The following is a 15,917-nucleotide window of genomic DNA, read 5'->3' on the forward strand; positions in this document are numbered from 1 at the left end:
TTAAACAGAAAAAGTTTAATATGGGGAATTAGGTACTTATAAGATGATTAGAAGTGTTTAAAACTAAGTCTGATCGCTGCTATGACTATAATTGCTTCTCAACATCTATGAAGCTAGGCTAGCTTCTGGAGCTTTGCTGCCGGAAAGCCCAGTATCTCCATGATCATACTTGCCTGTATCAGTAGCTGAAGTAGCATAAAGTTGGTCTCTCCTCCTTTTTTGCCTTCTTACTTATGTGGATGTGTATTCATTTGTAGACCCTTTTGATTCTGGAAGTCCAGCTGTAGACAATCTGGGAAAGGCAGTTTTAATTTTTCATCCTCTATGGTTTAGGAAGGCACACACTTAATGGATGCTGAATGCCAACCCACCATATCCACTTAGAATAGTAATGTGTTTGGATTTGCTTCTGGAAAAAAAATGAAGGGTCCCCAAAGGTCCAAGAAGTGGCATAATAAGCTCTGTATCTGAGAAAATTCATATATGTAGTGTAAGGGGTTGGACTCAAGGTGTGACAGAGAGGTTGCTGAGACTGGAAACAGAGCAATGAAATAGAAGAAAAGTGATAAGAGCTTGAGCTCAGGTTTGGGAAATAGCAAGGAGAAGTCAAAGTAAATTGAGTTCATTCCAATCCAGTTAATATCTAATGTCACATTCAAACTCTTATGTCCCTTAATTCATGTACCCTGAGTGATACTACTCTAGGGACTGTATTTTTTTAATGTAATGATAGTATTCCAGAAACCATACTTTCTTACTATATTATCAAGTCTAATAATTCTTTATTCTTTATTAAGCATAGGTCTCCAGGATTCAGGCTTGGAGTGGTGCTGAAATGAAAGAAACATAGCACAACAAACAAAGTTAACTTCACAATAATCCTTTTTAAAAAATTTATCTTGGGGATCTCTGGGTGGCTCAGCGGTTTAGTGCCTGCCTTCAGCCCAGGGTGTGATCCTGGAGTCCCAGGATTGAGTCCCACATCAGGCTCCCTGCATGGAGCCTGCTTTTCCCTCTGCCTCTGTCTCTGCCTCTCTCTCTCTCTCTTGAATAAATAAATAAAATCTTAAAAAAATAAAAAAATAAAATTTCTCAAAAACTATGATCATACATATGCCACAGAAAAGTTTGTAAGAATTTCCTTCCAATCCTATCTACTTCCATCATAGCCCCCACGTACTGTGGGGCATCTCCTTCCATAAATCCCCCAAATCTCTCTCGACACCTAGCCTCCTGTAATTCTTTCTTTCCCCATTTCCCTTTTATTCTTGCCTCCTCATTCCTAAGGTTGATTTTGACTCTCTCCAGCAAAGTAAACCATTCCTTTTTTGAGGGGGAGACACGGGGAAAATTAGACTGGCAATTAGAGAAGTAAAGTTTGCATGTTAATATTTGTCTTGCCACTGTTTTCACTGTCCACTATTGGATATTTTTCATTTTTTACCTCCAAACTAATTTCTCCTTATTCCCTTCCAAGACACTTGCATGTTAATGGCTTTAAAAAATCCTTATCTTTAGTCCTGCTTTCTCCTGTATCTAAAAATTTACCTATTTTTTAGATACTTCCATCGAGATTTTCTGTTTCCATACCAGAAATAACATACTCAGGCCAAGCTCATTTTCTATCTCAAATATGGTTCCTTTTTCCTCATATTCTAACTTTGCTAGTGAAATAACCATTCATGTAGTTGCCCAAATTGAAAATTCCACTGTCATTTTTGTGTTACTTTAATATCTCATCAATTAGCCAGTATTTCTGATTTTAGTCTCAGAAATATATTTGGAATCCATTTTCTGTCCTCTATCTTCATTGCCATAGTCTAAGCCCTTATCATTTCACACTGGTATGCTTTGTCTTACTTCCTCTAATCCCTCTTTTCTGTAGTTCAGCAATTCCCATTTACTGATCCTGGGACCAGCTGGATCAGGTTCTCTGGGAGTTTTTTGCTTTTGTTTCTTTGTTTGCTTCAGTACAGCTCCCTAGGTCCTAAACATGAAAAAACATTCTGATTCTTTTTACTTGTATATTATTATTATTGTCCTTAGAAACCTGCTTTTTCCTGGAGCAATTGATTTTGCTTTGGGCACTAGCTAAAAGTCTGGAGAAGGGCAGTAACATTGGATTCTTTGCTTGGGAAATCAACATGATTCAATCCTATTCAAGCCAATGGGCATTTATAAACTCCCACTATGTACAAACATACGCTGGGCCTCAAGTCATCTTCTTTACTCTAGCTTTCTATCCTTAGAAATAAGGTTTTTACTGGAACCACATCAGCATATTTATATTGATAGTTGGCCTGGTTTTTATAAAAAGCAGATAGTTTTACAAAGGGGTAGATGTATACTATTCGAGCCAGGGAGGTTGGCATGAAGAGGAGGCATTTCTGGGCAGGGAGATCCTGTGTACCACCTAGAAACATAATTAGATGACTGTCTGCTTGCCTTGTTTGAAGACTGGCTTTGGTAGGCTGGACTGTAGGTCTGAACTGGAGTCATACCTCATGTTCTTCCAATTTCTCTATGTTTAATGGAGAATAAAAGAGAATTTGACTAGGAAGAAGGAGACCTCTAGACCAAGCTCTACTTCTAGCTATCTATGACATTTGATCCTATTTTGTCCTATTTAATCACTATGTTTTAGTGATTAATCCTTCATTTTTTTAACTTTGTGAATTAAGAATTTCGAGAAGCTTATCTTGGATCTTTGTGGGCCTTACATTTTCTGAGTATATAAGCTGGGGCAGTTAAGTCTTAGTCTTTGCTGAGGTTGGTGTCTGCATCAATGAGGGTACAGTTCTCAAAGGTTTTTAGTGTTCCCCCTTTTCCTTGTTAGTGAAATGGATTTAAGAAAAATTTCCTGAAGTTGGGTTGGGATTCCTGAGTTTTTCTTATTTTACCATTGTTGTTTTTGGCAAGTGACTGATTTCAAACTTACATAGTGGAATAGTTGACATCGCTATATTGTCATTTGCAAAAGAAATGTGGTGGTTTAGGGAAAGAAGTATGAGCTCTGTAGTTATTCTGACCTGGGATTGAATCCTATCTTTAGCACTTAAGTAGACCTGTGACTATATATATATATATATATATATATATATATATATATATGCTGGAAAGGTATATAACACATATCTTCAATGCATTACTTTAATGCAATATTGAAGTAATCTGTTTTTTTGCAAAAGTAAGAGGGACAATTTTGGTTGTTGAAAAACAAATATTTGTAAACCATGTAGTACAAGCTGCATGGGAAGTCATCAGAAAGGGAGAAAAACATGAGAGACTGTTAACTATAGGAAAGAAACTGGGGGTTGATGGAGGCGAGGAGGGTGGAGGATGGGTAATTTGGTGATAGGCATTAAGAAAGGCATATGGTGTGGTGAGCACTGGGTGTTATATGCAACTGCTAAATCATTGAACATTACATCTGAAACTAAGTATATACTATATGTTGGCTAATTGAATTTAAATTAAAAAAAGAAAGATATAATTCATCTGTGTAAATAAGGGAGCAAAGAAATTTTCGAAATACTTTTATTTTTTTAACACAAATCTCTACACCTCTTGGGCTCTTCTTGCTGAAAAAAGAACTGACGATACATTTATTAATGACATTTTTAAAGTGTGCTTTTGTGTATAGAGGTAATAATATACTTTTTAGGTATGTTAATAATAAATTAAGGTTATAATGACCGCATGTTAGAGAAAATAATGAATAGACTAGTCTTAGTAAAAAATTAGTTTTCCAAGTAGATAAGCTAGGGATATCAAAATTGAAAAAATTAGCTTCATACATTTTACTCTATGCAAGTTTTTGATAAATAACATTCAATTATAGAATGTCATACCTTCCCAGCACCTAACATATTCAATAAATGTTTGCCAAATTTTACTGCTTTTTAACACAGTAGTTTTCCTCAGTAATAATTTCTCAGATAAAACTAAAAATTTGTTTTTTTATTTTTTTATTTTTTTATTTTTTAATTTTTATTTATTTATGATAGTCACAGAGAGAGAGAGAGAGGCAGAGACACAGGCAGAGGGAGAAGCAGGCTCCATGCACTGGGAGCCCGATGTGGGATTCGATCCCGGGTCTCCAGGATCGCGCCCTAGGCCGAAGGCAGGCGCCAAACCGCTGCGCCTCCTAGGGATCCCAAAACTAAAAATTTGTAAGAGATTTTTTTTTTGTTCCTTACAAAAGTAAAAAAATCACTAAAAAGTGATTCCAACTCAGATTATTCAGAGATGACTACTATGACCCTATCTGTATTTATAGTTACCAACGACCATATGCTGGCAACATCGTTGGCCTCATTCTTTTTCTCTACTTACTTAGCCTTTACAAAGAGATCAGGTCTCAAGTCATGAGAATCTCTGTGGCCTTCAGTTGCTGAACTTTTCCTTCCTTCTTTTGTTCTTGCCTGGCTCAGAAGGGCATGCCAGATGATGTGTGTTACCTTTTCAGAATGAAGAAAGGATCTGGCCTGTGGAATCAATAGAGAAAGCCTTAGTCTCAGTGGTTTCTTGGTTCTCAACTCAGCTATGCTCAGCCAACTGAGAAGCCTCTTTATAAATGTGTTCTGATTAGTTGTTTTAGGTCCTTGTGCTTTGTGAAGCTCCTTTATCCCACAGAGATATTATTAGGACATAGTCAGGCTAGAAAGCTGTGGGAAGCTTTGGAGGTAGGAGGATAGGATCCAGAAAGAATTACAGAAGAAGTTCACCATTTGGTGAACTCCATAGTCCAAAGGTAGTCCTGAGTTGATTCCATTTAAGAACCAAGGGTGGACTTTCTTGTTTGGTTCTTGTCCTTTAAGTTTCCCCATCTGGGGCCAGGATATGTGTCAGGAAAGAAATCAGCCTCAGATGTGTCTTCCCATTTCTTTCTGTTTTAAACTTCAGCTTCCATGCATCGCACTGTGGTTTTGGTTGGACTCTTGGGCTCTTCTGGCTTTTTATCAGTTTTCTTTGATTCTTCATTAGGGTTGCTATCATCGGCTTTCTCTTCCTTTACTACTTTGGTTTCAATCATTTCCTTCTGCTGATTCTTGTTTGTAAAAGGAAAGGTCTTCACATACCTAAAGGCATAATCATAAAATTAAAATGAGAGATTTCTATGTAAAACATATGACAATAGGTAATGCTTTGTCTGTGATAGCTCATATTAGCACAGTACACTGGGTATCTTTATTTCAGAGAGATTCTAACACATGCACACTCAAATATATTAATGCATTCCCACCTTAATGGATTCAGTTAGATGAGGCAATAAGTTTGCAGGCCAAACTTGAGGCTGACCTCATAACCCTCCCACCAACAACAAAGAATTGAGAATCAAAATAAAACATATATTTTCCCCCTAGATGTCAGTCTTTTCTTCTTATCTCTTAATTTTCAAAGGGACAGCATTGACCTGTTTCTAAAGTCTAGATGACATGCATGTGCTGAAATAGTAGGAAAGATTGGGTGGTGGGGAGGAGAGGTGAGATGAAGAAGAAAATTTACAATATAAGAAGACTCTCATTTCTGTTTTGACTAAGAAAATGCTAAAAACCCTGGAAAAACACAAGATAGGAATGTGACATAAATTATAAGACTAACAATGGGCCAACAACCTCACCTTTTGACGTAGCAAACCGCCAAACCAGCTGCGGCAGCAAAGAAGAGGAGTGCAAGCACTAGCAGAGCCGTGGGGACACCTAGAGGAAACAGAGACATGGCCTGTTGGTCCTTTGCTTAAGCATTGTTGTGTGTTGCTCTTCTAAGAATTCTTTACACAGGATACAGACAACAGATAATGCAGGAGAAAAGCCTTCTCTGTGACCACAAAGGGGCTACTTAGAATGTTGGGCCCACATCTGGTTCTTTGCTTCTTGCCTATAGAAATCCTTGGCCTTGCCTCACATGCTCTCTCTATTCTATAAATTGCAATATGACAGAATCCATTTCCTCTCTGTGGCCTTAAGATAGGTTTGGAACTAATTAAATAGGAAGACTTTCTATCATAGGTACTGAAGGTATTTATTTTTAAAAGAACTTTGATGTATTAATATATGATGACTTATTTTTAAAAGGGTTTGAGTTTTAAAAGTGAAGCTATTTTATACTTGTGATTTTTAGTTTAATCATTAAGGATTTTTAGAGCCCTCAAGTTCTATGGCTTTATGAAATTTGAGTTTGCATTAAGGTTTTACTTGTATTTGGCAGGTCTGAGTCTGACTACCTAATCTGAAGACAACCTAGTTTTTATGTATTGTCTGTTATACATAAATGCACAAACACAGACACATACACATACAATACACAGAAATCTTTTACCTCCAAACCCAACGACCTCATTCTTGAATGCTGCTTTATTTTCAATATATGACTCAGTTTCTGTAGATACGGTGCTAGTTTCCACAAAGGCTTCTGTTACACAAATCAATTTTCTTTTCCGTCGAGTAGAAGTGGAAGCCAGAGCAGAAGTAGGAGCAAGAGTAGGTGTAGCAGAGTAAGGTGCATCAGTAGATGAAGCTGAGTAGGTACTGTCACTGACTATCATTTCTGTTGTGTATATTGTCTCTTGAATGTTGAATATGGGATCTGTGGTGGTGATAATTTCTGGAATGCATGAATTAATCCAAGTATCTGTTGGGAGAGGGAAAAATACAGTAACAATTAAGTATTACAGCAGCTTCCTAACTGTCCTTCCTGCCTCTAGTCTTACTCCTCTTCAATTCCATTATATTGCAGCCAGAATGAGCTTACAAAAATGTATATCTAATCATATCACTTCCTTCCTTAGAATCTTTCAGTGACTGCCTCGATTGCATGGCCTATAAGGTCTCCTGTGATGTATCCCCTACTGACATGGCTAGCCTTATCTGATCAGCGTGCTTCTCATTCCTCTTGCCTATTCAGACTTCTTCTGTTCTTTGATATGCTTTCTCTCATATCCAAGTCTTTGGCCATAATGCTTTCTTTACTTGTAAGACTCTTTGCCCCCTTTTTGCTTAGCTCAGTTTGAATATCTCTTTATTAGGGGAAAAAGTACTGAGCACAACATACTATGTTGGGAACTGAAAATATGGAGAAGTACAGCATAGTTCCAGTTTTCAGGACAAATGTATTCTGATAAAGGTAAGAGGAAATCACTGGGGATTCACAGAGGAGATGGCATTTGGGCAGGGTATGGAGGATTAATGTGTTTGTTCAACAAATATTTATTAAATAAATTCCAACTCTGTGCCAAACACTCTTTTAAGTGCTAAGGTCATGGTAAAAGAAGACAGAGTCCTTACTTTTAAGAGGCTTATATATAATGGAAGGATAGATTAAAAAAAAAAAAAAAGAAAGAAAGAAAGAAGGCCAGGGGTGCCTGGGTGGCTTAGGTGGTTAAGTGTCTGACTCTTGATCTCAGTTCAGGTTGTGATCTCAGGTTTGTGAGATCAAGCCTCGTGCAAGGCTCCAGGCTGAGTGTTTAGCCTGCTTGGGGTCCTCTCTCTTCATCTCTCTCTGCACCATGCCCGGCCCCTCTCTCTCTCAAAAAAAAAAAAAAAAAAAAAAAGGCCAGAAATTTCAGAGGATGATCAATGTTAAGAAGAATATTAAACATGATAAAGATTTGGTAAACTGGTAGGGGTGGGGAATAGGAGATGGATACTTTGAATAGGATGATAAAAGAAAGTGAAGAGGTGATACTTAAACTGAGACCTAAGTGATTAAAAAAAGGTAGCCAGTAATTGAAGATCTAGGGCAAAGCATTCCAAGTAAAGAAAACAGGAAGTTCAAGAGCCCAAAGTTGAATAAATTCAGTGTGTTTGATGAATAAAAGACTGGTATGGCTGGAACACAGCAGTAGTTCATCTAGTGGAAGAGGTAATAGAATATTCTAGTCAATAGGAATAGCGTAACCCAAGAATCCAGAAGCTTGAAAATGTAGTTATAGAAAAATGATAAAGAGTAGTGTGGCTGGAGAGGTAGTGTGTGTATATGATTGGGAACATGAAAGACTGCAAGCAGGAGATGACTGGGAAGATAAGCTGAAGCCAGAGTATTGAGATTCATAATTGCCATGTTAAAGCATTTGAAATTTATTTTATAGGAGATAGAATTTTCAATTGGTTCTACAAACCTCCCAACTGATATACAGGAGTTCTCATACATGCTCACTTTTATGTATAAAAGGCTTCATAGTTTACATCATATTCTCAAATAGGAAGTCACCCAAACGCTGTGGAGTAGAGGAGTAACATAATTATCAGTGGAGGTGGCGGAAGATGAAATGCAGTGGGGAGAGAGTACAACCCAAGAACAAGGGGGATTATTGCAATTGCAAAGAAATAGGGGGATCTAGAAGTACTGGGAGTCCTAAAACTTAGATCTTAGAGATCCCCTAGGGAAAAGTGATTTTAAACCCTGACTACAGGTTGGAATCATTTGGGGAGCTTTTAAAAAATATTGACGCCCAGAACCCAACCCACGCCTGATATGTTATTGATGTATAGTCATCACCATGGAAGGTGCTACATGGAAGTAGCATGGCTCAAGATTTAAATCCTGGCTCTTTCCCTTATTGACTATGACCATAGCAAAATACATACTAAGCATTAGTTATTTCTCCTGGAAATTACAAATGATACATTTATGTCATTTTACTGAGGATTAATGAGATACTAAATGTGTAGGGCCTAGCATAATGTATGGGCATGATAGACAAGATCTATCTAAGAGTTAATTTCCTTCGCCTCTTGTCATTAAATATAGCCAAGAGGGGCTACAGTGTGTGGGAGCAACAGCAGTCTGGTAACCATGATTCCTACTAGGTTGAGGGCACACCTGGAAGTGTTAGGCCCTAGCTCTCCTTCCTCTCCAAACTATGAATAATTTCTTTAGAATGTGCCAAGCACTCTGATATTAAACACAGAATGTGGTTGGAATCCAAGAGGAAAGATAGGAGTAAGGAGTATGGAAAGGCTTCTTGAAGAGGATGGCACTTGAGAATTGAATAAAGAGTAGCAGTTAGCTAAGTAGAAAGGAAGATGGGTATTGTGGCAGAGGGTACAGCATGAAACAGATGGTGAATGCAGAGCCAAACCTCCAATCTGAGCTATCATTTCATCCATGAAATGAGGAAAGAAGACAAAGCATCTTTCAGGTCTCTTTCTAGGTCAGAGCCTCTCAATTCAGAGAACCGATTGGACCCTATATTGCCTTTGGGCAGCAAAATGTAGCTAGTGCACATTTGTCTCTTAGATTTTAGAATGTGACTTTGGAATCTATCCTTGTATATGACCACTTAACTGACTTTTAGAAGGTCGGATTTATGAGTATGTGTGAATAGTAATAAATCAACAGAGGTTCTTATGATAACCTGAGAGCAAGTATTTAGTGAAAGAAAAACTTTCTGAGATGTTCCTTAGGTAAAGCACTTGGGATAAAGTGGCTGTGGTCTCCACACAAGGTTAAAAGGACAACTGTGTGACCATGAGCAAACCAATTCTATTTTCTACCTTCAAGTCCTTCCTTCATAAAATGAACATATCCTTAAAGATGTCAAGTGTAGCATCTGAATTTCTTCTCTAAAAAAATGAAGGTTAAGGGAAAGAACATGGTTTCAGAGTTAGATCTCCATTAAAATCTTTGTAGTAGTGAGAACTTAGACAAATGTACTTACGTCCTCTGAGCCAAATTTTCTCCTTTGCAAAATGGGGGTAACAAAGCATACCTTAGAGAATGATTGTCAAGGTTCAGTGTGATCACTCAGTACATTGCTTTGTCATTAGTGGATATTTCAATACCTTAAAAGATTGAGGGGTGTGGGTAATGGAGTCTCCTGGGAAGCCCTCTCCCTATGTTGTCATTTAGTCATATTTTCCCTAACTTTTTCCTCTGAGGGACACATGGCCACCTCTAGTCTGGTCACAGAGGCATTCGGGGGGGGGGGGGGTGGTACTAAATTGTCATCACCATGATTTCTTCTATTGCTGCTCAGGGTTACTCTTCATAAAATGGATCGTAGAGCTATAGAAAACAAGGAGAGGCTATAAATCTGACTCACCAGATGAGTTGTAACAGTAGGCCAAGAACTTTTTGCTGAGTGAATTTCTCCAAACCAGGACACCTATCCCATTCTTCCCACACTTGGGGTTTGGGAGAATCCGAGGGATGACCAAGAGCTTATCTGCAACCCATCCATAGCTATAATAGAATACACATTAGTTGAATGGATACATTTATTTCTATTGCTGAACAAAAACACAATGCTGAAAGAACTCCAGCAGTGTTTGTGAATCTAGTTGTTTCTCACCTGCAAGTCTCAAAGCCAGACCTCCGTGCTGCTTCAACCTGGTCTTTGCTGGCCAAAGTTAGTCCCATCAGCCTACAGGCTTCCTGGGCTTCTGTGAAATTCAGCTGCTGGATTGTCTTTTTGTTTACAAGGGTGACCCCCACGATTCTGCATGGCCCTGAGATGGAAAGTTCTGCAAAGAAATCACAGAGGTCCTCAATTTGCTGCTGTCCTTGTTCCAAGCCTATAGGCTGTTCTTCCCTGTAGAACATTATGGTCTTGAAACAGCAGTGAGGTTTTTGTGGCTGGGATTCAAGTTTATAAATAATAGAACACAGGCCAGGCATTTCCCACAAGGACATCCTGCTGCATTAGCTGGGTCCTTGCTCTGGTCCAAGCTGTACCCTCTTATCAGATCTATCATACCCCACTGCATTAAAGTGCCTTGTTCCTTATGTGGAGGCTTTGGCTACCAGTTCCTGGGGATGGATCTAGGTGATGCAGTTGCTGCAAACCTTTTTGGAGTCTATACAATGAAAGGTCTGAGACTTTAAGAAAGAATTCAGGGCTCTGGGATCCCTGGGTGGCGCAGCGGTTTGGCGCCTGCCTTTGGCCCAGGGCGCGATCCTGGAGACCCGGGATCGAATCCCACGTCGGGCTTCCGGTGCATGGAGCCTGCTTCTCCCTCTGCCTGTGTCTCTGCCTCTCTCTCTCTCTCACTGTGTGCCTATCATAAATAAATAAAAAAAAAAAAAAAAAAAAAAGAATTCAGGGCTCTGGTTAATAGAATAGTTAACAACACTCCAAACCAATGTGGCTTAGGAATACCACTATTTCTGAGATGAGCTGAAAAATGTTGCACTTAATATAACAATGTGAGCTTTCTCATTCCCAAGTCTTCTCTGACCATTGGGGGGCAGGCTTACTCAGAAGTTCCTGGAGGAACTGGGCAGTAAACCTTGTAAGACAAAGAAACAAAATAAAGGAAGTTGAGTTTTAGAGTCATACCTGTATTTGAATCTGGCCTCTGTCACTTGCTAGCTCTGTGATCTTAGGCTAATTACTTCATTTCTTTGAGCCTCAGTTTCCTTATTTATAAAATTGACAAAGTAACAGTAACTAGTGTTTAGGATAGTGAGAGTTGAATGAGTTAATTCAAGTAAAAATGCTTAGCATAGTCCCTGACACATAGTAGATGCTCAATAAATCAAAAATAGCATCATTATCTTATTATCTCCAAAGCTTTTTGGTTTTAGTATGCTAATGATTGATCTCTCTAAGGAAGCTAAGGCTCTTGAGCAGATGCATTTTGAATATATTTTACTTAAAAGTTATTTTTATTTTTTTAATTTTTTTTAAATTTTTATTTATTTATGATAGTCACAGAGAGAGAGAGAGGCAGAGACACAGGCAGAGGGAGAAGCAGGCTCCATGCACCGGGAGCCCAACGTGGGATTCGATCCCGGGTCTCCAGGATCGCGCCCTGGGCCAAAGGCAGGCGCCAAACCGCTGCGCCACCCAGGGATCCCTACTTAAAAGTTATTGAATCCAAGAGTTCTTTTGATCCCTTTTCTTATTCTGGGATTTATAGATCTGTATGAAATTGCAAAGTTGTATTGCATTCAGGTACATTATTCCTATTGGGCTTTATCCACAAAAGTCCATAAAAAGGCATTACAAAGGGACTATGCTTGTATATAGATCTGTGCATTGGATGCCCAGCCAAATGCTTTGGCCACTTTCTAGGTTGATATTTAAAGTAAGCTTTTTTGCAAACATGAAAGGAGCATTTCTCAGTCTTCCGTGGGACCTTGCCATGCTCTGGAGCAGGGGGCTGGAAGAGGGGAGATGTATATGATGTACAATGTTTGGATGGACTTATTTGCCTTTAGACCTTGCTCTCACCAAAAAAGAAACCAGAGAGCCAACACCCCAATATGAATGTGACAACACAGCCTTTTGACTATATACGCTAGTACTAATACCTATACTAATACTGATATTAATACTAATGCTAGTATTAATTCTTTTTTTTTTTTTTTGGATCTAGTATTAATTCTAACATCTATCATCTGTTCATGCTACTCTGTGCCAAATCGTGTTTCCTTTAATAGAAAGTAAAGATTCAGGAAGACTAAGTAACTTTCCCAAGCCCAAGGATATAGAGCAAAGATATAGGGCAGATTGGGGGCACAAAACCACTTACGACTGACTCTAAAAACCCAGTCCTTAACTAGGACACTATTCTGCTTCGTGTTGTATTATGGGGGAGTAGATGAAACAGACACACACACACTGTACAACTAGAACTGGTCTCTCCAAACACACATTTGTCCTAGAATTGGCTTATTTAGTTCATGAATTTGCTATTGCTCAAATTTCATGGCCACTTCTTTGGGAATACCTGCAAAGAAGGTTTATTATATAATTACACTATAAAGTGGTCTTGCTACTTTTTTTTAATCAAAACTCATTTTAACCTTCAAAGTCATTATTCAGAGTAATGATAGACCTATTCTGGACAATAGGCCTACCTTTGGTTATGTTGTCTGTTATTAATTGGCTCTGGGATCTTGGGCAAGTTTTCATCTATAAAATGGAAATGATTATATCTTCTTCACAGAATTTTTGTCAGAATAGATAACTCATATCTAGCAGAGGCTGGGTCCATCATAGGTAGTCAACAAACAGTAGTTATTTTTATGCTTTCCTATTTCATTTAAAGACAAAAATAGGGAGCTGGAATCCAAGAGATACTCTACTAATCTCTTCCTTAAGATTGTTTTAGAAAACAGGCATAGTAGAAATACCTTATGCTTAGGATCCAACAGAGCCGAATTCAAGCCCAAGCTTTATTATTTACCATCTTTCTGGCATCAGGCAAGTCCCTTTGCCTCACTTAAGCCTGTTTATTCATCTATAAAATGTCTTCTTGAGATGATTAAATGAAACTTTATATATTACATATATAAAAATTATATATATGTATTATATAATTTAATTTCCTTAGGAAAATTTTGCCGTCATCAAAGATGGTCCAAACATGGAATCATAGAACAGTTTCTAAAAGTTTGGGAAATGGCAGCATTGTGGGGGAAAATGAATAGTATCCACGGGAGAATTTCAAAGAGGACAAAACTTATTTGGGAGTAACACTTCTGATATTTGAAAAAAATCAATTTTATAACTCTAGCCACTCATAAAATTAAATATAACAATAAATGAATCAACCTGGGATATCTGATTCCAAAATATATTCTATTTCATTTTTAAAAATTTTATTTATTCATGAGAGACACACAGAGAGGCAGAGATACAGGCAGAGGGAGAAGCAGGCTCCTTGCAGGGAGCCCAATGTGGGACTCGATCCCTGGACCTGGGATCATGCCCTGAGCCCAAGGCAGATGCTCAACTGCTGAGCCACCCAAGCATCCCCCAAATATTTTATATCACAGAACATCTTCCAGCTTCAGAACACACAATTTTCCTTTTAAAGTGCTCATATTTTCATTTGCCTGGAGCCATAATGAGTGATTTGTGGTTACAATTTTTTTGCCTACATTGCAGAATGAGGTTACCACTTAGGCATCTCAAAAGCCCAGAAATCACTTATAGTCATTTCGTTGGTAGGAAACTAATGACTAATTTTCAAATCTATATTTTCAGGTTTTTTTCAGTTAATTGGCTGTTCACTTCATATTTAAAACCTATGCATTCCATGGTAGTATAGTAAAATTGAAATTAAAATAATTATACTGGCACTTCCAAAAATATAAATCAGGTCAATATTTAGTGAAAGTGGCCATTTTCCCAAGTTCAGTGCTTGCTTAAAATTCATTACAATCGTGGTTTGTTTCTTCCATGAAACATTTTTATTTTATTTTTTTAATTTAAATTCAATTTGCCAACATATTGTATAATACCCAGCCATGAAACACTTTTAAAAACAAATGATCTCTCCCCAGTGTTTTCTTTTAAGATATTCTTATTAAAAAAAGATTCCATAACCAAAAATGAAAGTCAAGATAACATAAAGATAAATGTGAATCATTTTGGTGAGGTTGACAATATGGTGAAAACATTTCTGGCAGAGCAATCCGACCAACTAGATCTTCTGTTGACATTGAAGATAAACCCTACTCCCAGCAATCCACAATTAAGAATTTGGTAGGCTTAGGACAATTTGCAAGATCTTGCCTTGCTTCAGGTGGGAAATCTAGTAAGAAACCTACCTTCTACACGGAGAGTTGCATGGACCAGGAGCCTTGTGGTCCAGATGGAGGCAAGAAGCAACACCAGGCTGAAGCATTTGGCCATTATGCCAACCCCTTCTGCACTAGAGAAGCACCCTGGATGGTCACTGGTAGTAATGGAGGCAGACAATCACCAGACTGGATGGAGACTTCTGGAAATATATCGGATTCCCACTGCTCCAGTTCATAACTGAGACATCCGGATTTCCCTGCTTTCAAGCTTCTGACTTGTCAAGGTCACTGGGGGAAATGAGTGACGTCCCTTAAATGCCCCGGCTGTACTTTGTGGATTGCTTTCTGGAAAATTTAGCTAATGCTGACTCAGAAAACACACGAATGAGGAAGCAGATAGCACAGCATGAACTGCTGGAGGTTTCCCTAATTCCCATATTCCCTGCCACCTCCCACTTCCCCAACCAGCTCATTCTCACACAGTTCATTGTTATTACCTGTAGAGCCTACTCATTTATATACTCCTAGGAATGTCTGTCTCTAAAGGAGATTGAGTATAGGTTGTGCTTCTTTTCCTCCCAGTTGGTGATGTTTTTTTTTTTTGCTTCAGCCGCTTATCTTTGTGATCTTGGGGGGTGGGTGTGATGCTGAGGCTTAGGAAAGCAAATGCCCATTTATATACTGAGTACAGTGTGTTTAAGCCTTCCTTTTCTCTTATACACTTGAAATTTCTATGCCACTGCAGGTAATTCTTTCTTCAAAGAAACAAGACATACAATTCATATTTAGAAAACACAACTGGGGGACAATTCATTAAATTTTAGTTATTTTTCACACAAAAGGATTTTTGGCTTTATAATAGTAGTCACCACAGGGGTGACTTTATATAATGACTGTCTTTAATAACTTCTCTTGTATTCTGATAGACCAAAATTCGATTTAGATTCCCCTTTTCTTGTTTGATGAATGTGAGGTTTATCTGTACTGTGTACAAGCAGACCACACTTTCTGTTTTCCCAGCTGAATATTCAGTGGTTTGTCTTCCATGGTAATTTTGGAATTCTGGCTTGCAAATAATGCCTTGAGCAATGGTTTATGAGTTTTCTCCAAAATGATGTCATTTATAGGAATAGTGTATAGATAATAATTTCTTTTCTGTACAAATGCAATTGGTCATAAAATTAGATACCTGGACAGAAAATGCCAGTAACAAAAGAAGAGTTTTCTTTGCACATAGGTAACTTGTAAGAGACCAGGGCATAACTCTTAAATATCTCTAGTATTTAAATATCTATAGACCTCATTACTTGACTGAGCATAAGTCCCAGGTTATGGGTACCTCAGAAACATATGTGACTCTATCACCATGGAACTAGGTAGACAAGAAGGCAGGAATCAAATCCTTTTCATCATTATCCTTAAAACCTAGCACCATGCCC

General features: G+C 38.2%; 1 protein-coding gene across 1 annotated transcript; it reads right to left on the minus strand.

Moving 5' to 3' along the window:
* Positions 1-3,521: 3,521 nt before the first annotated feature.
* Positions 3,522-14,809, minus strand: LYVE1 (lymphatic vessel endothelial hyaluronan receptor 1). Its single transcript, XM_038569036.1, has 6 exons — positions 14,506-14,809; positions 10,295-10,466; positions 10,046-10,185; positions 6,322-6,633; positions 5,624-5,702; positions 3,522-5,081 (listed from the first exon to the last, which is right to left on the minus strand). The coding sequence occupies exons 1-6, from the start codon at positions 14,588-14,590 to the stop codon at positions 4,895-4,897; spliced, it is 975 nt and encodes a 324-aa protein (XP_038424964.1). The 5' UTR covers positions 14,591-14,809; the 3' UTR covers positions 3,522-4,894.
* Between the last annotated feature and the right edge of the window lie 1,108 nt (positions 14,810-15,917).

Source organism: Canis lupus, chromosome 21 (genome assembly GCF_011100685.1).
Source record: "Canis lupus familiaris isolate Mischka breed German Shepherd chromosome 21, alternate assembly UU_Cfam_GSD_1.0, whole genome shotgun sequence".
NCBI classification, from domain to species: domain Eukaryota; kingdom Metazoa; phylum Chordata; class Mammalia; order Carnivora; family Canidae; genus Canis; species Canis lupus.

Coding starts and splice junctions, on each gene's coding strand:
- LYVE1 (XM_038569036.1), bottom strand. CDS start 14,590: ATGGCCAAATGCTTCAGCCTGGTGTTGCTTCTTGCCTCCATCTGGACC. Junction 10,186..10,294: donor TCTGGCTTTGAGACTTGCAG/GTGAGAAACAAC, acceptor ATTCTATTATAG/CTATGGATGGGTTGCAGATA. Junction 5,082..5,623: donor GCGGTTTGCTACGTCAAAAG/GTGAGGTTGTTG, acceptor TTATGCCTTTAG/GTATGTGAAGACCTTTCCTT.